The 23,159-nt window shown below is 46.0% G+C and overlaps 1 protein-coding gene across 3 annotated transcripts in view; it reads left to right on the top strand.

Moving 5' to 3' along the window:
• The window catches only part of ERI3 (ERI1 exoribonuclease family member 3), a 2,288,738-nt gene extending 2,266,187 nt beyond the window's left edge, over nt 1-22,551 (top strand). For 2 of the 3 annotated variants that reach the window (XM_069642319.1, XM_069642320.1), the window contains exon 9: nt 18,201-18,415. In XM_069642319.1, the coding sequence (XP_069498420.1) occupies nt 18,201-18,283 (83 nt within the window). In that variant the 3' untranslated portion in view covers nt 18,284-18,415. Of the gene's footprint in view, nt 1-18,200 lie in introns of all 3 variants that reach the window. The other variant, XM_069642321.1, reaches the window with a different exon arrangement.
• Nucleotides 22,552-23,159: the final 608 nt, after the last annotated feature.

The following is a 23,159-nucleotide window of genomic DNA, read 5'->3' as shown; positions in this document are numbered from 1 at the left end:
GGATACTCTTAGTAGTATTCACGGGATACCGCCTACCGATCCCGTCCTCTCCTCCCTCCTCCCCTGTCACAGATTGGGACAGCAACTCTGTTGGTGGAAGTTCGGTCGCACGTTGAGAGCCAGGCCATGGAAGAAGTCCCAGCCTCCAAGGGAGGATTAGGCTTCTATGTCAGGATTGTCGCCATTCAAAAGAAGAACCAGGCTGGCCTGAGAGTCGTGTTGAACCTTTCCACCCTAAACCTCTCCCTCCATCTTCAAAATTTCAAGATGGTTACGCCAGCAATGAGCATGGAGACATTGTGCAGGGGAGACTGCACGTGCTCCCTGGATCTGAAGGATGCTTATCTACACATCCTGATTTGGCAGCCGCATCGCTCCTTCCTATGATTCAGGATCATGGGCTTCCACTTCCAATACAAGGGGCTACCCTCTGGCCTCAATTCAGCCCCCAGGGTATTCACCAAGCTCATGAATGCTCGGACGGCCCTCCTCTGGGTGCAGGGCCACCACGTCTACCCATACCTGGATGACTGGCTTGTCAGGGCGAGATCTCCGTAGGCGGTTCATCCACCCTTATGATCACACTCCACGAGCTGGGGTTTTTAGATAAACTCAAAAAGTCTCAGCTGCAGCCTACGCAGAACCTGACCTTTCTAGGCCTCATATGGGACATGAGCTCCGAGAGAGTTTTCCCCTCGGAGGACAAGGTCATGGACATCAAGAGAGCCACTACTCACTTCCTCTCCCGAGAAATGGCCTCGGCCTGGTGGTACCAATACTTATGAGGCATCATGGCAGCAGTCCTACTGGCCGTACCCTACACGAGACTCAAGATGAGGAGATTACAGCTGCACTTCGCAGCCTCATGGAATCAGGAGTGGGGCTCCCAAGCGGAGCTGATCAGCATTCTGCCTTCTCTATACCCAGACCTCACATGGAGGGCTGGAGCGCCACTTTGGACAGCCGCTCGCCCTCATCCAGACGGACAACTCCATCAGCATGTACTATGTCAAAAAGCATGGTGGTACAAGATCCCCTCTACTGTGCAACCTAGCAGTCAACATGTGGGACTGGACCCTGGAAAACATCATCTAGCTGAGGGCCATCCACCCTGGAAGGGGACAGACTCAGTAGACTGGGAGCAGACAATTACGAGTGGCAATTGAACGATCAGGTGCTGCTGGAGATCTTCAGCAGATGGGGGCATCCTCGGTGGATCTCTTTGCCTGCTGGGACAACAAGAAGTGCCAGCAGTTTGCATCCTGGCCAGACGCCTTTCAGGTTCAGTCGAGTGGCATTACAGCGTATGCCTTCCCTCCTACATCCCTGATCCCCAAAATCGTGTCACTTCAGCATCCTTCTGATAGCTCCGTGGTGGCACGCAAAACCATGGTTCTCGGAGCGCCTCAGCCTCTCGGACAGGCTTCCCATTCACGTGCCGCTGGGCCCAGCTCATCTCCTGCCGCAACAGGGGGGTGGAGGGGCAGGATCATCCACCCCGCCCCACAGAAGTTTAACCTTGCAGTGTGGTTCTTGAGCAGGTCATGCTGAAACACCTGGGTTTATCACAGGCTAACCTAGAAATCATTCAGGGCGCTAGGAGCAAGGCTCCTAGGAGCCAGTACAAGAGTAAATTGTCTAGGTTCTGTTACTGGGCCGACTCTAAGGAGATCGCACCCCTTACGTGCACGTTGGATGACGTACTCCTCTACACACCTTGCCCGCTCAGGCGTGCAGGTGGATACATTCTGCACCTATCTGGCAGCCATAAGGGCTTACAGAAATTCAGAGGAGGACGTTTTCTCTTCCAACCCGGTGGTCAAGGCCCATTTGGCGGGCCTCGCTAGGCTCTTCCCTCTGATCAAGAAACCACACCCCGTGAGGGACCTCAATGTTGTGTTGGGCACCTTGGCACACAAACCTTTCGAGCCAATGGCGTCCGTGGACATCAGGCTGGTCACCATTAAAACAGCTCTGTTGGTGGGACTCACCTGTGATCGCAGAGTCAGCAAGATCCAGGCACTGGTGGCTTCAGAACCATATACTACTTTTCACAAGGATAGGTGGTCCTGAGAACACACCCCGCGTTCCTATCTAAGGTAGCCTCCGCTTTCCATCTGAATGAGGAGATAGTCTTGCTTACATTTTTTGCCGACCCTAAGGACGATGCTCAAAGGGTCTTGCACTGTCTGGATGTCAGACGCACTCTGAAATTCAGGACTAAAGGCTTCCGCAAGTCGGATGCTCTGTCACCTTTGGTGGGTCAAGGCCCGGTTATCAAGCATTCAAGGCCTCTATAACAAGGTGGATGGTTTCGACCATCAAGGAGGCCTACGAGGGGCATCACAAACGACTTCCAGCTAGCATGCAGGCCCACGCTGTCAGGGCCAAGGCCACGGCCATCGCATTCCAGCGGCAGGACCCATGGCAGGTCATCAGCAGGGCGGCCACCTGGGCCACCCCTTCGGCTTTCTGTAAACACTACTTTGGATGTCGGCTCTAAGTCAGATGCGGCTTTCGTACAGGCGGTTCTAAGGAACTTGTTCGCTAAAGGAGGGTCTCCTCTCCACCCTGGGGCTACATTCAGTTGTAATCGCCCATGCAGTATGGAGGAAATGGGATGGGACGTAAGAATCATTAATAGTTACTCACTGTAGTGACTACCATACTCTTGGTCCATAGTCCCCTTCCTCCATACATCCCACCATCCACCCCCTAATAATACTGGTGCTGTTAGACAATGTTTCATATTGACGATGCGCCGATGGGGACTGAGGAGTGGCACCGGTGGGCGAGTCGGGGGTAGCGCATGCTCCCAGGGCCGCAGCTCCACGCGCCTCTAAATTTAAAGAGGAAGATTTTTTCTGGTGAAAAAGGTTCCGTCTCCCGTCCCTAGCGAGGGACGCCCCTGCAGTATGGAGGAAAGTGGACTATGGACTAAGAGTACGTTAGTCACTATGGCGTGTAACTATTAATTTACAGTGCCTCCGGCTAATTCTGCAGCTGTGCCATTGGCTTGCCCATTCTGCCTCTGATAGCACCCTGTGGGCTCTGGAACCCACCAGTGCAAGGCGACCATTAACACAGATCCCTATTCAATGCTAAGGGGTACCATTCTTTGATGCACATTCATATCGTATGAATGACTCCAAAATCGAAGGCTCCAGTGGTCTCCAGAGTGGAGGTAAAGTCCCTATTGAACCCAAAAAATATACGTGAAGAAGCGTTGTGACGATTCAACTGTGGTACAGGGATGAATATCGGTTACTAAACCATCAATCAGCCCCACGCCTCTAGTATACCAGAAGGGATCTGAACAGATTGGAAACACAATTCAATTATAAACCACCTTCTCCAATTTTGGTAACGTGGACAGAATGACAGGCAAGATCGTGGATCGTTGGTTAGTTGCAACACAGCAAAAATACAATTATTACCCAATGATAAAAGGGACTATCCAGTCAAGGTTGTTTACAAATATCTACTGTATTATTATCACAACAGACAGTTCTAGCACACTACAAAATACAACCCACCCTGTAAAGGAATGCAGAGGACAGAGTTTCAAGAGGGAAAGGGGATGCACTCTAGATACTAACAGGAAGGTAGTTGGTAAAGTAATTAATCACAATGTTCAAGGATACTTGGTCTCAGCACAAAGGTAACAATGGGTTGTAAAATGTCACTAGGGGCCTTCAGAGAAGGACCAGTGGGACAGAACCACAATGTACCTTGTGCTTGTAGATGTGCTTGGTGCTCTACCGCGTCAAGTCAGTTTCAGGGCGCTTTGCAGCTTCTGCGACAGAGTTCAAGAAGGGAGACAGTGGTGTGTATCAGGCTGCATGCAGTTCGGCGAGCGAGGTTGAACGGATGGCTGCAGGTTGACATACACGGCGGCTCGGGTCAGGAATCGTTGTCGCACTGCCGTTTGGTGGGTCTGACTCACTGGTCCAGGCATCTCAGATGGCGTGAGCAACTGCAGCGTGACAAGCATCAGCGGTGTAGTCGGTTGCAGTTCAAGGAGCTCGACTGCCTCGAAAATATCTGTAAGCCAGACGCTGGTTGATGATTGTTGATGCACTCCTCCTAGCTTCTTCACTGGGTTTGTGACGTTTAAGGCGGATGGCCCAAAGCCAACGAGAGTGTTGCAGGCAGCGGCCTTGTTCTTGGTTTGGTTCAGAGACTCTCTGGCCCTTCCCACGTAGGAAGCTTGCTTGCAGAGCCTAGCAGGGCACGCTGAATGCTGGCTGGGTACTGGTTCCTGAGCTGCTAGAGAGTCCTCTGGATTCAGTATCTCCCTCTGTTCTCTGGGAGATGTTTAGGGGAGGGATCTTGCTTCCCTCTTGGAAATCCTGTCCTTCCTTCACTGGAGGATGCTTTGATGAGTCCTCCTTGTTAATCCTTGCAAAGTCTTCAGATGATCTGCCAAAAGAGGAGCTCAACCCTCTTTTAAAGCCAAATGGTCCCCCGTAATTGGTGCAGGCTAAGCCTACCTTAATGAACCAATCCGGGGTCCCGTGAACAATCTTCTGTTATGCATGAGGTCATAACCAGAGTGCTTTGCAACAGGAAAGGTAGGGGTGACAACATGTACTACTAAGTCCCACCGATCTTCCTGTCTGTTGATCAGAGTATCTCTCTGGTTAATTGAGCTCTCTGTGGATCCTGATCAATGCGCAGGTCTCCTTTGAAGTTTGTGGTGAGAACAGACGTTCTGTCCCCATAAAATCACATACATCTTCCCTCTGAAAGGGGATCCCCATACAGGGGTTGCCTACTGTAAACAGTTGTCCCAGTCATGACATTCACTGCTCTTCATACAGAAGGGTGGGATCCAGCTTCAAGTTGACACATTGCATATCAAAGAGTTTTTATTTTCCTGTCCCCTTTTGTCAGTTCTGCAATCGGGCCTCTCGCAGGCCTGTTTCAATTAACTCTCATCAGTATGCACTGCCACCAGCAGAACTTTGACAAAAGACAGGGCGGATCCATGGAGCTATTGATATTTAATTAGGCTCCCCATGGCAGGAGGAAGGTGTTGCCTTCCTCCTTCCTCAGATGGTTTGATGTATCCGTGGCTTTCACATTCCAGCTGAACATGAAAGGGGGTTTATAGTCATTCCATCGAATTCCTACCATCGACAGACCATTCCATCGAAAAAAATGCATCAAAAGAAATTGCCCTTTTTTTCGATGCAGTTTTTTAGATAGAAAGGCATTTAATCGTATTGGATTTGATGCAATGACCAGATACCTGACAAGGGGGACTGCGCCTGTAGGCTGTGTCCACCCAGAATACATGTGACTATGTGTTTGTTGTGCGGCAAGCATAGGAAAATGTGTGTGGTTTAGCCCCACACATTTTCCGAGGTTGGTCTCCCATCATCCAATTTCTTAACAAAATATTTAAAAAGGATGTCGTGCGGGTGGTCAAATTCTTCACAAGGACATCCCTATTCATGGACATCTACTTGGGTCTGCAGCTGAACAGAACATTTGAGACCAAGTGAAAGGTCAAGTGGCGGAAGACCTGGAGTCTTATGGTTCATTCTCCCAGGAGGCAGAGGCTCACTATAAAGGGAAGAGAAGCAGATGGGCACCATTGATAAAGATTTACCAGAACTCTTCCTTCCACTTACAGCAAGCTAAAGATGACGCCATTCAAGCAGCTGCAACCACCTGGCGAAGAACCTCAGTCTTTCCACTTCTCCTACCTGAGTGAGTTTCTGAACCACATTTACGAGCAGCATCAGATCTATGGCTTATTGGTCGCAAGAAGCCATCAAGCATGCTGATGCAGCCTCGTGGTGAAAGATCCACATGATAAAGTCCTACTCTTTCATTGCAAAGGAGATTTTCAGGGTGGAAATGGATGAGCAGCTGTGCAAGTGCAAAACTGGTGCCATGAATGCGAAGCCCTCACTTTTCTTTCCAAATAGCCGCAAGTTATACTCATACATCCCGTCCCCTTTCCTCCATCCTTGTGGGCGTCTCCCAACATGGGCACAGTACCAGAAACCTTGGAAGCGAAAACTTGAGCTGCCCCTTTAGTTTTAGTATAGTGTGCTCGGGCGTGGGAATGCCCCACAGAGGCCACGGCCTCCGACGCCTCACTTCAGTCCTTTTTTCCGCATGGACAGTGTCAGACCTGGCAGGTCACCCAGAAACAATACCAGCGTGGAGACTTTTTTAGCTTTCCGCTTGCTCCCCATTCTGTTTTTTTCAATCTTACTTAACTTCTCTTCGGTGCCTTGCCTCCCCGGCGCATTTCGGCCGCAGGAGGATTCACAAGATGTGCGTCATGCGACCTCTCGTTGCCAGCCTCGGACCCCCATGCATTTTGTGTTGCGTGTTTGGGGTCCGGCCACTGCTGGGATGCATTTTCATCTTGCAGCGCTCTGTCACAGGGAAGAATCGATTGTTGCACTGTAGGGAGATCTTCCACACTTCTCCCCTCTTCCACACTTGTCCCCCTCCCCACCACCTTAAGGACTTCGTCTCCAGGACCTCTCGTCAAGATAAGGTAGGCCATCTGATCAGGGCAAAGACTCCTTCCCCGGCATTGCCACGGATCAGGGTTCCTCAAATTCAGGTTCTGGCGGGCCTAAGGCTATCTGCCCCCAAGCCCAGGTGCCCTGAGCCGTCCTTGCTACCGGCTACCAAGCTGAGAGGCTCATGGGCCCTACCAGGCTGTCCTCGGAAGGGCAATCAAGGGTTGGGCATGTCCTCTTCTACCCCAGGGGATAAGGGATCATCGAGTGCCACCTCAAAGTGTCTGTCCTCGGCACGATCCAATGCGGTTACGGGCACAGCTGCTGAGAGCGTCCAGCCTACCGGGGCCCCATGGACCCAACAAGCCTCACACGGTCACTGCCAAACAAAAAAAAGAAAAGGGTGCAAACTTGCAAAGGCCCTACAAGCGCCTTTTAAATTTTTTGCTAGGCAGCAGAGTGCAAGACTTTCTTTCCCTTGTCAGGACACTCTCTGTAGGTGGTTGCTAAGCAACCAAGATCCCTGCAATCCCGAGAAGCTGAGAACTTCTCCCTATCATAACCCCGGCCGGTGCCCAGGCCGTGCCTGGAGTCAGACCAGAAGGAGCAGTGCTGAATGAAGTTTGGCTAGAGACTGCAACCTAAGTAAAATTAACACGTGTTTGAATGTGTACGTATTTGTGAGATAGGATTTGGCACCAGATTAAGGCACTCAGAATCCAGAGCTCATCCCCTCAGCGAGAGAGTTAGGTAGTGGTGGAAATAGAATGTTTTTTAAGGGGAATCCCACAAAGGCCAGGGTGTGGGCAGAGTTTGGAGGAGGGGGTGGAATTGGCCTTCGAGCTCCGATCAAAGGAATTGTTCTAAATAATAGTTTTAAAAATTGGGCCTTTTTCTTTCATGCTACTTCTTTCTAAATTCCACACTGGACACCAATTCACTTTAAATCACTTCCATGGCAGTGGTGCATCCAAAATACTGTTAGTAATGCAGTGATGTTTAGTACATTACGGGATCCATAGACACGCTTTACAGTAGAAGGTTACCTGGGTAGCTCAGCAGGTTGATATACCATTGCTGAGATGTTATATATTAAAAACTGGTTGTTAATCGTATGACTTTTTACAATTCCTTATAAAAAAAAAAGAGCTATATAATGTGCTTGGGCAGGGCCTGGGTTGGGCTGGTTGCTTGCTTATATTTAGGGCAGAAGTGGAGATATTTCTGCCCCTGTAGTGAAAATCAAAAGTTGGCACCCATTAACACACCGTTTAATTCCCTAATTACTGCTGTCAGCACAACAGAAGCATTTATTTGTGATTAAGTAGTTTGACAAGCATATGACATGATATGATGGGTTATTTATAACGCGCTTAATACCCAGAGGTTTCTAAGCTTGGACCCGTGGATCAAACCTGTGTTGCTCTGTGTCGTCTTGTTTCCAAGGCGAGCCATGTTGCCGTTGAGCTTTTCTCCCGAGATTTCTTTAGAACTTCTTTATAAATCTTTATAACATCTTTATAAATATAACCTGTAATAAAATACAAAGGCAGGGGCACATAAATTACAGGGTATTTGTGTGGTAGTCCGACAAAAAAAGAAACACATTTCAAAGAAAACTTGGGTATGCCGGTTAAACAGCATTTTTGAGTTTGAAATGATGTTTTCTTTTTCCTATGAAAGTAAGATGCACATTTGGAAAACAATAGTGTATCAAGCACTTAGAAAGCCTGCTTTTAATAGTGATGGCCCCCACCCCAGTGATTGTGATGGCCCATTGATTCCCGTGGTGTCCCTTTCAGGCCAGAATAAAGAAAACAGGCTAAGTAATGAGCGGCCTTAAACGCGCGAGTTACAGCGGGGGCAAGGATGACAGCACAGATTAGATCACCGGGCCCCCAGCTTTCCTCTGCGAAGCTGGGAGCCCGGTGAAGCCTTGTCAGTGCTAAGCAGGCCGAGTCCCAGATCCGGCCAGACATCTGATGCCGGATCTCAGACCCAGCAAAGCCGGTCCATTGACCATTGCTGGAGTTAGGCTGCGACTGACGCTGCCAGGGGGGCATGTTACAGAAAACTCTAAATAGGTTGACCCTGAACCAACACAGTGCAAGTTTCAAATGGCATCAACAAGAGGCCACTGATTGTGGCTGTTGGGAATGCTCAGAGGTTGCCGCTGCTTCCAGCATCTGCTCTGAAAGCAAGTGCTTTTACCAGCGCTTCTGCAGTGAAGCCCTGTATATTAATTGCAACTCTATCTCTTTGTGCCCTTCCTCTTCCTACGTTAAATTAAGCCAGTTTCATCTTAAATTGGGATTCAATGCAAGAAGCCAAACGATAGTGTTTTGTTTCTTGCATTTATGCTGTGGTTATCACAGACAAATGTCAACAATTATCACAGCAGCTGATTTGCCAAAGGTTTTGTGTTTCAGATCCATGGTTGGCAGATTTAGATTTGGCCTGGTCTGGTAATGGGACCCTGCAGTCCTTGGGATGCTGCTGGGATCCCATGATAATTCCTCAGCTTCCTGGTGGCCGAGGTCTCTTCATCATCCTGGGCTCTGGTGTTTGGGTAGCAGCGCGCACCAGCGCACCATTCCATGGCTCCTGCACAGCATTCTGATCCACTGTGCCTCCTGCCGTGTCACCTGCCTCCAATTCATGTCTGTAATTATTGGCCCCTATTGTTACTGACATTGTCATTGTCTATATTGTATATTTTAAAAAAAGATGCTACCACCAACAGCGCTGATCATTGGGCTGGATATTTCCTGATCCGAGATCCAGCAAAATGTCTCCCTGGATCACCATTTCCAAACCTCACGAGATCTATTGTTTTTATTGTGCTTTTTTTTGCCGAAGCCGGGATTCCAGATGGCACGTACACAATAGACCACTTGAATTTCTGGTTAGAATACAAGTGAAAAGGCTTTTTAGGATTGCACTCTACAGACATTATTTACACAAGCTTCGTAGGTTTGAAAGGTGTGCATGTTATATATACTTTATTTGGACCCTCATAGGAAACACTGCTCCTCTCTTGGGTTATTTCCCAGGTGTTAATAATTAATCTCCTGAAATGGAAATGTTAATTTAGGGAGGGGGTTAGAAAAATATCCTGTGAACTCAGGCGACACCCTGCCCACTGTTGGGATTTCTAGGGTTAGTAATCTCCATTTACACCACTGGCCAGCGCCATAATCTACAAATACCTGCATTCATTGATGTCACACTGAGCAAGTGCAATCATCTAAGACAACGTCTGAAGCTACATTGGACCTTCACATACTGCTTGTCCCACTGATCATTACCTCAAAGGTAGGGCACAGCACAGATATATTAAGCCTTTGTTCAATTAGTCTTTAATCTGCAATTTCGTAAACTCTATGCAGTGACTCGGGGTCCTTGATGTCCTAGCCTACCAGACTTCTTGACCATTGGTCATCTTTTCCTGTGCCGTTGCTCTTGCCCTCGACTTCTGCTAATACTAGCAGACTACTTGTCTTGTTCTCCTGATGACTTTGCTTGCTCCCTGATCAATGCCTGGTGTTTGTCAGTCATTTAGGGACTACATGACTTCTGTCTTTATTTTGTATCATTTTATTTTTCTTCTTGCTATACGTCCTGTACCGATGTAATGGAAATGTAACCAACCTTGCACTGTACTGTTTCTCTTGTTGCTATGTAACTCATTGTGTTACCCCACAAAATGCGCCCAGATATCTCGGGGTTATGTGCGCTATATGTATAAATAAATAAATAAACATAATTACCCGCCTGGTATATCCTGGGCACAAGCACTGCCATGCATCTTTACTTATTCTAGCAACAGATGCTCTGTGTGTCCTACAGCAAAGCGCCATGCAGATGCTGGCATTGTTCATTTGCATTTCTATTTGTTTGTATTTATTTATTGCACATATTGTGTGTTTTGACCAGAAATAGTTAGAAAAAGAAACAGTTAAGCACTGGCATAACTGGGACCCCTGCAGCCCTTATGGAATGGGGAACCCACCACCCCAGGTCGAGGGGAGCTCCGTCCAGCCCTCAACCTGACTTTCAGTCAGGGGGCTGAGCTAAGGCCGACTGCAGCTGACGCTCTGGCTCACTTGCTGCGCACATCAGACAGGAAAGAGAGTCACTGATTCCGGTCTCACGTTCAGACTGGCCTACATTGGACCCAGTTTGGACATGCTATCTTATTGTGGTATGGCATTGTTAATGGTAATGCCAAAAGGCGTATGTTCCTAGGAGGAGGTACTGGCATATATTGGTGCAGCCAGCATGGAAATGTATGAGCACAGAGAGCATGAACATATTTTTCATACTGACATATATCAGTGGTCAAAGTGTGTGAAAAGAAGTATTGGAACTATGTTCGGTCACCACAAACCCCAAATGAACACGCCTGCTGTTTAAGGGAACGTGCAGTGCTGTGAACTGAAGTGCAAGTTTCAACTTCGTCCTACACTTTATCTTAAAACATAACCATTCCGTAGGGGTTTCATTTTAAAGTAAAAGTATAGGAACAGTAAAACTTTTTTTTTAAAGTAAAGGAGCACAGCTCCCGCCCACTGTTGGCAACTTGCATCTATTGGATGTTTTCATGAGTTACCCACAAAAACAATTCCAAACTGTATGGCTTTTTAGGCAATTTTTCACAAAAAGTGTTCTGTATAATGCATCATTTTAACCCATTATTCAAATGTTTTTCCCATCGGGAAAGCCACTCTAAACCTACTTTCATTGATTCAGGCTCCCTCAGTACACTTGCATACTTGTGACAAATATTTCTGCCCCTCCAATAAACAAATAAACCAGTCACCACTAGTGGCTAGTACATGTGGGTGCCAGAGGCCAGTCACTGCCCCCTTGTTTTTATGCTAGGTAAAAGATTTAAGCTTTGATTAAAAATCATACATCTTTCACCTAGCTCAGTGTGCACATGCCCTTGCCTGCAGCAGCATGATTATCATAGACATTGCACATGAATGTCACGCCACTGACCGCGGCTGAAAGGCCTAACATTGCGGACAGCAAGGCTGGGACGCGGATGATGGGAACCCAAAGTCCCTACCTGCTCTGCCGAGGACCGGCAGACTGAAGCCAGCAGTAGAAGAGGAACAAGGCGCGGGAGAACGCTGTGTGACGCCAAGGAACGGTGACGCCCCAGTCAGGTTCCAGGGAAGTGCGGCAGAGTCGCTGGAAGGAGCAGAACATTGGAGGCTGAGAAAAGCTGTTGGGAGGCTCAGAGAAGCCCGTGACCGACGACACGGTCCAGGTGCCCAACAGCAAGATACTGGAGCTGCCTGTGTCCGTAAAGGCATCTGCGAGCAAAGCAAGAGAAGCTACAATAACGGTGTCTGAGACCCAAATGAGAGAAACCAAATAGGAGGAGTCTAGGACCCAAATGAGTACCTGGCCAGTGAGTATACCAGGACTGCCTTTCGAGCCACTGAAAGGGCTCTAACCATATTGGCAGGTTCTGGGACCTGGACAAGAGAAACCAAATAGAACGGGGTCTGCAACTCTCATTTATTTAATTTATTACATCTCTTCATACCACCTTACACTTAGACACCATGACCTTTATAGATCAAACTATGCATCCATAAGACCAGTGGAAGATCGCTTAGTACCTGGCAGGGGAGTGTACCAGGACTGCCTGTCGAGCCATCTTTGTTGGACTGCCAAAAAAGGCCAGGCAGGGGAAGGGAAACATTCCCCCAACATTGATGAACTGCCAAGAAAGGCCAGGGGAAAGGAGACATCCCCCCCCACCTTTGTGCTAAAAGCCAAGGAAAGAAAGTCATTAATTTGGCATTTCGGAGACACCTTAGAAAGGCCAGGGGAAGGGAGTCAATCCCCATTGCAAGAAGCCTGAGAAGGGTCAACGGGAGGGGGGAGTCCTCTTGACATCAAGGTTTTGAGTTGGTACCTTGCTTATTTTTGTGAACTGAGACTTTTCAATCTGGAACTTTGTATGGTGCCTTTTGAAAGGGACCACAACCTGGGGAATGGAGCCATTGCCTCAGAAAATAGTCCCTCCAGACTACTGGCTTGGTAGTCTGCTTTGCAGAAGAAGGGAGCCATTGTTCCACAGTAAAGAGGCTCACTAGCCTTTTATCTTTAGGTAGAAGTGTAAGGGACGGAAATAGGTTTTGACACAGGACGGTGGACTTTTTGTTATGGACATCCTGATATAGCGTTAGCATTAAGTTAGGCAAGGAAACCTCTCTTAGAGTTGGGGATAGTTAGGGTTTTCCTTCTGTATTTTTACTGAATAAAAGCCTTCAGCAACAATCATGCCTCCTGTGTGTCAGTCTCCTTCTTCCACACCTTACACAGGCCTAACCACCACCTGTGTGGGAAATCAATGTAGAGGTGGCGAATGCCATTTTCTTGAAGTAGGGTTGTCATCAATCAACCTCTTCCTGACTCAGCAGAACTCAAGAGTGTATATGAGTGTTGGGGACTTCAAGGCAGTCTTTCTTTGGCAAATGCTTCTCTGTTGAGTATGTCAGGATGTTTGCCTACATATTTAATTCCCTCACTCTCATTCACAAAATTATTTGCAAGCTCACAGCGACTCCAGGTTTTTTTCTGCTCACCTACTCCACCCTGGTACCCTATCCTCCTTCACCCCTTATCCAGCCCTTCAGGCTTCTGCAGACTAGGCCTGCTGTTACAGTTGCAGGGATTGGCTATGCCTCTCTACCCTATTTTATGTTGATGGGATTTATGCTGTGCACCGCTGCATTTGCATTGTGTCCAGGCAGTCTGGCGGACCTGAAAGAGAGGATTGGGTTAGTTTGGTAGTTTCAGTTCGGAAAAAAAGTCACTGTATGTGTTGGCTTCTAGGTGGAAGGGGTTTGTGTGCATATGGATGCTTGAGTCCATATGGGAGGCGTTGGCCCTGAATCATGGATTATTTGCACCGAAAAAAACGGGATTTGGTGGCCATTCTGCCCGCAAATCCCCATTTGTCAAATAGGGATTTGGGGGCAGAATGGTGCACAAATCCCGTTTTTTTGGCGAAAATAATCCATGAATCATAGTACTTGTGTGCCTGTGGGTAGGTGTGCATTGACCCTGTTGTGATTGTGTGAATTATTTGAGGAGTTTTGCTGTTTGGTGTTAGTGTGGGTGCGGGGTGTTGTAGTTGCCATATGTGGGTGATGTAGTTGGTCGGTGTGTTTGCAGAAGTATGGAGAGTTTTAGTAGGGGAGAGAGGATGTTCCTCTTACCAGGTTATAGGGTAGAATTATTGCTGTATCTGTTTTTTGAGAAAACTGAAACCCACTCTGCAGTGGTTAATGACGTTAGCTCTCTATCCTACGTACACCGATCTGCTTGGATCATGTAACCTGGAAATTGTGAGCCAGAACCCAGTACTTTGTACTCTACGTCTTTGCATTAAAGGTGCATGCTTCCCTTTTAGCTTGGACCATGGTTTGGCGAGTTAGGTTTGCAAATGGAAGATCCATGTTTTTAGTCCTTTCCTGAAATTCAGGTGTTCATCTATTGTGCGTATTCCCTTGGAGAGGAAGTTACAGATTTTCGTTGAGATGTTTAAAAAGGCTGATCCACCATATTTCTTATTTTAATATTGTTTTGGTTCAAGACAGTTGTCATTGCTATACCGAAGGGTTCATTGGTCTGTCGAAGGAGACCTTTTCTTGGAAGAGTAATCTCATTGGCGATGAAGGGCTCTGTGACAATGCAACATGTTTTTAAATAGATCCTTTTAATGACTGATAGCCAAAGGGCATCCAGTCATATAGTTGGTGGAGAAAACATCCATTTAAAAAATAGAGTGTACAAAATATTGTTTTTTCTAAATCTAGTTTGAAAACAAATCTTTTTATGAAAATCATCTTCATATTGGGATGATCTACGATAATATGACTGGATACCAAGGCGTAGAGATGGGGTGGGGGCTTGGGTAAGAGAAAGGAATGGGCAGTAAGGGTGCCTCAGGGTTGTTTAAAGAGGTAGGATGGTGTGTATATTGGGGGGTGCAAAGGGGCGGGAAGGGAGGTTTGGGGATGCTCCACTTAAAGTAAAAAAATAAAAATACATTCGACAAATGTAATGGGTGTGGGAAATGAGCTTCCTTATATTGTTTGTCTTTGTTATGGCATGCAAGTCCACTATATGGCACAACGTGACAGAGAAACAATGTCATATAAATGTCTATATTGTGTTTATCTAAACATTATGGATGTTGCGTTATTTATTCCAAAAACAGTTTTTCCATCAATTTAATGGCCTATAACCTAGCCGATGTAAGTATCTTAGTGCTGGTGTGATGTCTTCTGTCTTAGGAGGGAGTCTTGCTGCTGCGTTCTGGATCCATTGCAGTTTTTTGTAATCATTGAAGAGTTTGTGTTTGGACATCTATTGCCTGAAGAGATAGTGTTTGGACATTTGAGATTGTCATGAGAGAATCTCAAGCAAGCTCTCCACAAGACTCCCAATACAAACAATGGCTAGGGTTTTGACACTGAAAAGGATGTGGATCCCACTTTCTTCCACATTGTAAACCTATTTTTGTCCTTCATGTCGCATCCGGCTAATACAGCGATTCAGGGCGAGTCCTGCAAGTCCTATCCCACTTCCATTAGTGTATATAGAAATTCCAAGATGGAAAGTTTCTCTTTGCAAAATCATTTGGTAAAACACCACTCTGAGGGTCTGCTGAGGCCTCATCTGCCTGTGATGAAGCCTCATCCTTTGTTACACCTTACTTAATTTGCCTGTGGCAGTTCTGGCCCACTTTCCACTCAACATATAAAGGATATTGGGGTAGATGTCCCTGCAGACTTACCTACTGGGAATCATGGTCTAAACGCACAGTATGGAAACATTCTCTAGATAGTTAAGTTGAAGCCTTCACAATTCTGTTCTGGAAACGGTGGCACGACAAAATAAAACAAATGTATGATAAAACATTTTACAATTCTACTATGATGAAACCATTAATTTCACATTATTTTCTCAAAAGATATATTACAGCTTGGCCACATAGTCTAATTTCATCGAAACATGGTAAACAACAATTACAACACCACTCTTGTCAAATGTTATCCCATTCTTTCTTCTTCCATACCCTCTAAATGATACAATTAAAATATTTTTTTAATGTACGATAGAATTCATCACCATTGCATCCTTACTTTATATAGGTGTAAAGTAAGCATTCAAGTTGCAACCTACTAGCCAGACAAAAAAAAGGTACTCGCCGCTCCGTTCACCACATGTATATCGCAACCCATTTCTTACCTGGCCAAGTCAATTCTAACTAGTCAATGGAAAGTGATCAGTGCAAATGTTGAGGCCTATGTATACATAACCTTTACTACTTAGTCCTTTCAGAATATCAAGTACATTGACTAATTAAATGTTCGTTAGCTGTGGCCAGCTATCTTTGGCAGTCCACCTTAATGATTTTAGAAGGTGGGGCAACATCTTCTTCAGGGACAGGAAAAATACATATATAATGCGTGGCAAGACTTTTATTTAAATCCATATTTGACCAACGCGATATCTTGTTATGAGAAAGGTCAGATGAGTCACTCCTATACTGAGGGAGCTAATGTCCAATTCAAACCACACAGCAGGATGAAGCACTGAGAATCCTCCCTATTTTGCCTCAAGTTTGGCACAAGGACCATAGGAGCAAGGTGATTGCTCGTTATTTCGTAGTACAGTACCAGGCCGCAATTATGAGGCTAGCAAAAATGCTTATATCATCTGGGAGTATTCGGAATTGTCCAAAACGTCATGCAAGCTATCTGGAGCTCATTCCTGCTGAGGTCTTATATTACTGATATGAACATATGATCATTTCTTGGCTCCCGCGAGAGACCGCGTAGAAGCGTCTATCGGCACCATGTGTTTGCAATCCGTGCCTTTCAAGTCTATGGCCACACGTGATTGATATCGGGTTCTTCACCTGGAAGTCTGTTTTTCTGATTGACATCATATTGGACTAACCTGTGAGGAAGCAGTAAACCTTATCCACAGATCAGACTTACACAGGATGTTCCACAAGCGCAGTGTGGTTTTGAGGGCCCATCCTTCGATTTGCTGAAAGTAAAAGCCTGTTGTTTAAGGTGGTAGAACTCTTTCATCATTTAGATGGAAGAGCAGCATTTAAAATTGTCCCTGGAGAGGACTATAGATTGGAGGGTCTCCGGTCACCTATGTATGCCTTCTCTTGTAATAAAGGCCCATTGGATTGTCTAGTGTGTTCTTACGGCAAATAATATTCTGACGATCCCTCTGTCCTTGATCGACGCGCATGCTGTAAGAGCAAACACAGTATCTGTGGCGCTTCAACAAGTGCCCCTAGATCAGGGGACTGCAACCTGCAGCTCTCTAGATGTTTTGGACTATGACTTCCATGATTCCTTGCCATTGAAAATGCTGACTAGGGCTGATGGTAATTGTATTCCAAAACATTTGGAGAGCCAAAGGTTGCAGAACTCTGCCCTAAATGTGATTGGACGAGCAAGTTCATGGCATATTCCTCAACCTTGGTTTGGGCTAAAAAGAGGAGTTGCGGCTACCCTGCCTGGCAAGACATCTTGGTGCTGTGTGATATGCACGAAGAGTCTTGAGAAAGAGGTTCCAGCAAGTACAAAGGGCTTCCTGTGGCGACTCGAATACTAGTAGTCCATGACCCCCTTCCTATGTATGCCCCACCAGCCATCCTCTAGTTTGCTTTGTTGTGGCATTAACAGAAAGAGTGGAACTGAGTGTGGAAGCCGATGTGTGCGTAAGTGGTGTGGATACTGTGCGTGGGTTGTTTAGCGCCTCTGCCGTTTTTTCCCAATGGTTTACTAAGCAATAGATTCTTTCATCTAAGTATCGAGGGTAGATGCTTTAGGAATCTTTTAGGAATGAGGGCATGCACTAACCAGTACATGAGTGACTAGGGTGAGTATTTTATCATATAGTCTTGGTTTTATACCTCAGAGTTAACTTTCTGACACTTTATATTTTCAAAGATGTTTTGTAACTTTATGTAGTACTATAAGAAGATTACATGGTTTCAGAAATATTTGTAAGTTATAAACAGGATGGTTTAGACATCGAGTTTGCTTTCTCGCTTTTTCATGATTTGTATCTGTCCGGTCAGATGCGACCATTTTTGGACTGGCTTTAATTCTAATGTGACGGTTGCCTGACAGCGCGCAGGTTTCGCTGCCTCAGGAACCTCTTACGTGTGGGCGTTGGCTCTATTTCAATAAGCCCAGCTGCGTCTAGAAGTGACTGTGTTCATGGAGTGCTTATAAAATGCTTACAATTGCCCCGCCTATCATAGAAATGCGACATAGACCGACTGCATAATTGCTTGGCTAGGTTGGGGTCACCATGCCACCAACCAGTTACGATGCAGTATCATTTATGCAAATACATTTCCTGCATCTAAAGTCCTTCGCTGTTTCCCAGCATGTGGCTATAGAATGGAATTCACAGTAAAGATTATACACCGTAGTTAGATCTCCTGCTGAACACTGCAAGCAAACACTGTGGTGGGGTGATGACACTTTCCACCTGTGCAACAATATGGGGAAATTCATGTATTTTCAGGAAACTGGGGCTAAGCAAGCTGGGCACAGTTAATATCTTGTTATTTTGTCTTGATCACCTGCCTTTGTTGTGCCATGTTAATTGATCCCTTGTCTCTCTTCTGACCCACAGATGACTGCAGAAACATTGCTAATATCATGAAGACGCTTGCCCATAGGGGGTTCATCTTTAAGCAGACCTCCAGACGCATCTGATTCCCCGGGGCGAGCGGGACAAAAGCCTGCATGCAGCGCTTTTCTGACCGTGTGTTCACGTGTGAGGACAGACAGGAAGTAGAATTCAAGGCAAGTGGACAGAGCAGCTCGACCATCACCGCCTGCAAAGGCCGGACAACATGGACAAGGAAATTTATCTTCGTGCAGACCCAAAATATGAATGCCCTTCATCAGAAGCCCCGGCTCCAGTCTGGGGGGAGAGATCAGGCTGAGTGGGGGGAGTGGGCTCCACCACCTTTTCCCCTCTCCACCTCGCAACCCCACGTGTGATCATGGGGCGGGAGGCATGGAAATGATGAGTTGAAGTCATAGGAAGGGGACAGATGGGGTACACTATAGACAACCTCTCCCCAATCTTCTGACGAGGTGGACATTCTTCGATCAGGAGAATATTGCATGTGGGGGAGGGAGGAAAAGAGCTGAAGGGCAGCAACCCTTACAATAACCCTGGATCTCTGCCCCTGGAGCTAGCTGCATGCAATGAAAACAAAAAAACAAAACAATAAAAATATAAAACTAAAAAAAGACTGGGGCAAGGTCTGGTGTCCTTTCCAGACAGGATGCACTCGCCTTGTACCAAACGTGACTTTGTAGCAGGGACGCCACACCACATGTTTGGAATTGTACTTTTCTTGTTAAAATGATGTTTCTTTGGATTTCTCATCATGTTTTATCATTTAGGAATGTCTTACAGCCAGCTGTTTTTTGCACTCCAGATATTGGCTCTTTGGGATTATTCTGACACTAATAGGTCACCTGCTACCTCTGCCCTAACCCCCAGGGCCTTTCTCAATCACCCTCTTGATCTGGTACTTATCCCTTCACACAAGTCGTCTTCAGTTCTGGTTTCTATCCTCTCCTGAGAGCCATGTTTGCTTATTCCTGCTAGCTGCCTCTCCTCGTACCTGCAAAGTTACCTCCTTAGTGGGCCTCAGAGGAGAGGGTTCAATCCAGCCGTGTGTCCTTCCCAGCCTTGCAAGGAGTCCCCTCACTTTTCTCTCCTTACAGTACAGACCTCTTGCTCTGCTATCCTTATACTTTGCTCTTGCTCCTTTGATCCTCCTTTGGGGAGCATTGAGACTCAAAACCCCCTAATTATTGTTCAATTCCTATCTCTTAACTCCACCTTTTTACTTCTCACTCTTCTCTTAACTCTTAATCTACTGATTGGCATAGCACGCTCCTCCCATTGGGGATCTGTCCCCCGCAGGGCTTGCCCTCCTGTGACTCTTGCCATCTCATGGACCCTCAGCCCCTCCAGGGCTATCCCATATCATGTTGTCTCCCTCCTTGCCGCTTTCCACCCAGCTGTCTTGTTATTTGGAAATTGTTTCCAATCACCCTCCATATTTGCCCTTATGTTATCACTCCTTCCTGTGCTCACATCCTCTCTTGAGGTGTGACCACTCTCCTTCCAGTCTGTCTCTGATCCTCTTTTTGCTCTCGTGCATCATCTTCTGTTCTCTTCTAGCTCTCTCTCATCTTCTCTTAAGAAGGCCACTCTCTTTCAGGGGATGATTGTTTTCACTAGGCATATGGTAGTGATTGGCATGACCTTTGCTATCCTTCCGAAAGTAGCCAAGTTTCCACCGCAAATTTCCAAACTTTCCTCGAGATCCCAGAAATCACCTGGCTTTTAAACTTTGGTGAATCCTATTCACTTGTTTTCTAGTTATGAGTAATCCCTGAAGTGCCCAGGTCAAGTAGATGCCCTTCTCTTCTAACGATAATGTTTCTACCATGCTTTTAGGTTTTTACAGGTGACAAACTGTGGGCTCCCAGAATGGAGGAGTTAAATCAAAGCTATTGTTTGTATTAATAATGCTGAAAACATTTTCTGTTTTTTTGTGAGAAAGATCTCTTTTAATTAACCTCAGTTTATTGAGACATGGCTGTATTCTCTGTCCCCTGGAGCCTCCTCCTAGATGCTGACCCCCCTGGAGCAGTGATTCTTTCTGTCCTTAATAGCTTGAAATAGGTTTTGTTATACTCTCACTTCACACACAAAGCCCACTGTTCATGTCTGGTGAAGGAAGGTTAGGGTATAGAGGAAGGGATTCCACTATCCTTTTTGATGCTTTCCTGATGTTCCTCATCTCTTTGTCCAGACCTACCTTGGTTCAGATGGCTTTACCTCCTTTTGTTTCACAGCAATAGAACCCTACTAATTGACTTTCTGAAGCTGGGGTTTTAGACCAACCCCATTCTATGTGCTCTCTGGGAGCGGCTTCCTTGCAGCCCTTAATTATCTGTAACCCCTTTAATTAAGAGACTGACAGCTGTTCCACACGGACCTCCCGTAATCCTGTGTGCATGCCTCTAGGTATCACTGCCTCGCTCAGGCCCTGCAAAAGCTGTGGAACATCCTGCCTTATCCGTTCTAGTAGAGTGAAACTGTGTCCCGCAAAACCTGTCAAGTAGTGCGCTATATCAAGCATCAATTTCCGGAGGGAAATCTGTACTCTCCAGTTTCGGGGTAACACGTTTTACTCGCAATTCCTATTTATTACTATCATGGAAAACACCAAAGAGAGTCCAAGCTTGTGTTACCTCAGTTACATCCACTCCCCAAGGCCTCACAAACTGGTAAGCACCCCCATGTTAAATTGATGCAGATAGTTTTGTGAAAAAGTGAAACTGTTTATCTGGCAGTGCAAGGAAGCAGCTCATGGTTGTTGCCATGAAGAATCATGCATGGATCCACTTCTGTAGATCCACTTGCAGAATGACCTAGTCATGAGTTCCACAGCTGTGTAGTCAAAAAGCCACAGTCCATGGTTGAAGACCTGGCTGGAATGACAGGTTAAGACCCGGTCACAGCGCCACTGTGGGAATAAGAGACACCTGTGGGAACACTTTAGCGACCTGTTTAATGAGTGCTTGTGGGGTGAGAGCTGTTCAAGGACGTGCAAAATTAGTTTTTTTTGGAGATGTACTATCTGTGGAATGAAGCGTTCTTCAGAGATTTGAACCATGTGGGCTCTCCAGATGCCCATGTCACTTGAGAGTAATTCAGAGACTTTTTGGAAGCTTTTTAGATAACTACTGTATGTGAAATAATGGCTCTGCAGAGATCAGTGTTGAGCAAGTGCACATGCGTGTCTATAGACCTGTGTGGAATGAGAGCTTTTCTGAGTCTTGTGCCACCAGGAGAGTAGTGTGAGGCAAGAATAATGTCAAATCCTTTCTCATTTGAGACCTGAGTGGAATAAGAGCTCTAAAGACTTGAGTCACCAGGTGAGCCATGTGAAAAGCAAGCTCTTAAGAGCCTGGCACTCTTTGGTCTTCTATGCCGAATAACCGCTCATTTGATCTGTCACAAGGAGACCTGTTAAGAATATGAGTTATTTTGAGCCACGTTTCCTAGGAACCCTATGCATGATGAGAGCCTTTAGTGCCACCAGTAGACCTATGACCATTGAGAGTCCTTTCGAGAACTTATTTTCAGAAAGCCTGTATGGAGGAAGACATTCATGCAGGCTTCTCATAATGATTTCTTTTTTAAGCATTTGGCCACCAGGAGCCTTCTATGGGAGTGATACGTAGTGCAGGCTTATCCAAAAGGAGCCCTGAAACAAATGTCCAACCATGAGTCATGTGGAGAGTGAGACCGTAATGTATTGCAGACTTGTTATATGGAGGCTTGTGAGGAACGTCCAGCAAGGAATGCTCTGTGGAGTGAGACCTTAGTGCAACCTTGCCATAAGGAGATCTGTAAGGAATGTCCAAGTAGTAGTCCTGTGTGATGGGAGCACTTTTAAGCACTGTTTGATTTGTGACCTTTTTCCAGCTACTTTCCACAAGGTGACCTTGTAGAAGACAGCCTGTGTGTAGTGAGCGCTTCAGACACCCCTGTTGTTTGTAGGCCATCGGAGGAACCCAGTTAAATACCACCACCTCTGAACTAAACTAAGCTTGTGGCACCAGATGAATAACTATTGATCTCCTTTTTAAATGACAAGTTCCCGCAAGACCCTCTTGGCCATACTTTACATTTTGGCAGGATGGACAGTAAGTGAACACCACCCTGTGGATTTTCCTTGAGACAGCGAATACAGCCACCACACTCACCAGTTCACTTATAGTACTCTGAAGGCGTCATTCCAGTCAAAAGGAAAAAAAAATGTCAAAAGAATAAAACATCCATCCATTGTCATTGCCTAGTTATTCAATTCTTGCTGTAAATGTGCCACGTCAATAACCTTTGGAAACATTAATAAAGCAAGTTTCATATCTTTGAACCCTTCCGCCAGTCTCTTGCGTCTATTTCTGTATCTTGATGGACCATAATATGTATGTACATGGATTTCTGTAGCACCAATTTACCTGGTTGTCAGCAGGTGTCAGCAGAGCACTGTGCAAGGTGGTGCTGATTTGAGGTTGTGTACAGAAGAGGGTTGGTGAACATAGAGGAAGGAGCGTGCTAGGACACACAGTGGTTGCTTATCGGGACAGATCATAATGATGAAAGAATATTTTAAAATTTCCAGTTTCTAAGTTCATTTTTGAAGGAAAGGATCAATGAATAATTAAATATATAATAATTTATATACCCATATAAAAGTGGTAATAAGGTAATTTACATTCTCAGTTTAAGTAACAATTTTTTGTCAAAGCGCTGTCTTTATAGACAAATGAATGTTAATAATGCAGAGATATTTACCGGTTGGGTGGGGAGCGTTGCAGGGATTGTCATGGCATGTCAGTGATGAAGACTGTCACTTCCCAGAAAATGTTTAGTTTGGACTTTGCTTCAAATCATTCCCCTTGACCCTCTATGCACCCATAAACCTGTCATACTGATCAACAATGTGTGATGAGGACACCTGTCCAGAAGCTGTAATGAAGTGCTGGG

The sequence above is a fragment of the Ambystoma mexicanum genome, chromosome 1q (genome assembly GCF_040938575.1).
Source record: "Ambystoma mexicanum isolate Mex_15411 chromosome 1q, UKY_AmexF1_1, whole genome shotgun sequence".
Classification (NCBI taxonomy): domain Eukaryota; kingdom Metazoa; phylum Chordata; class Amphibia; order Caudata; family Ambystomatidae; genus Ambystoma; species Ambystoma mexicanum.
The sequence above is the reverse complement of the archived record's forward strand: the minus strand, read 5'-3'. Positions and strand labels throughout refer to the sequence as shown.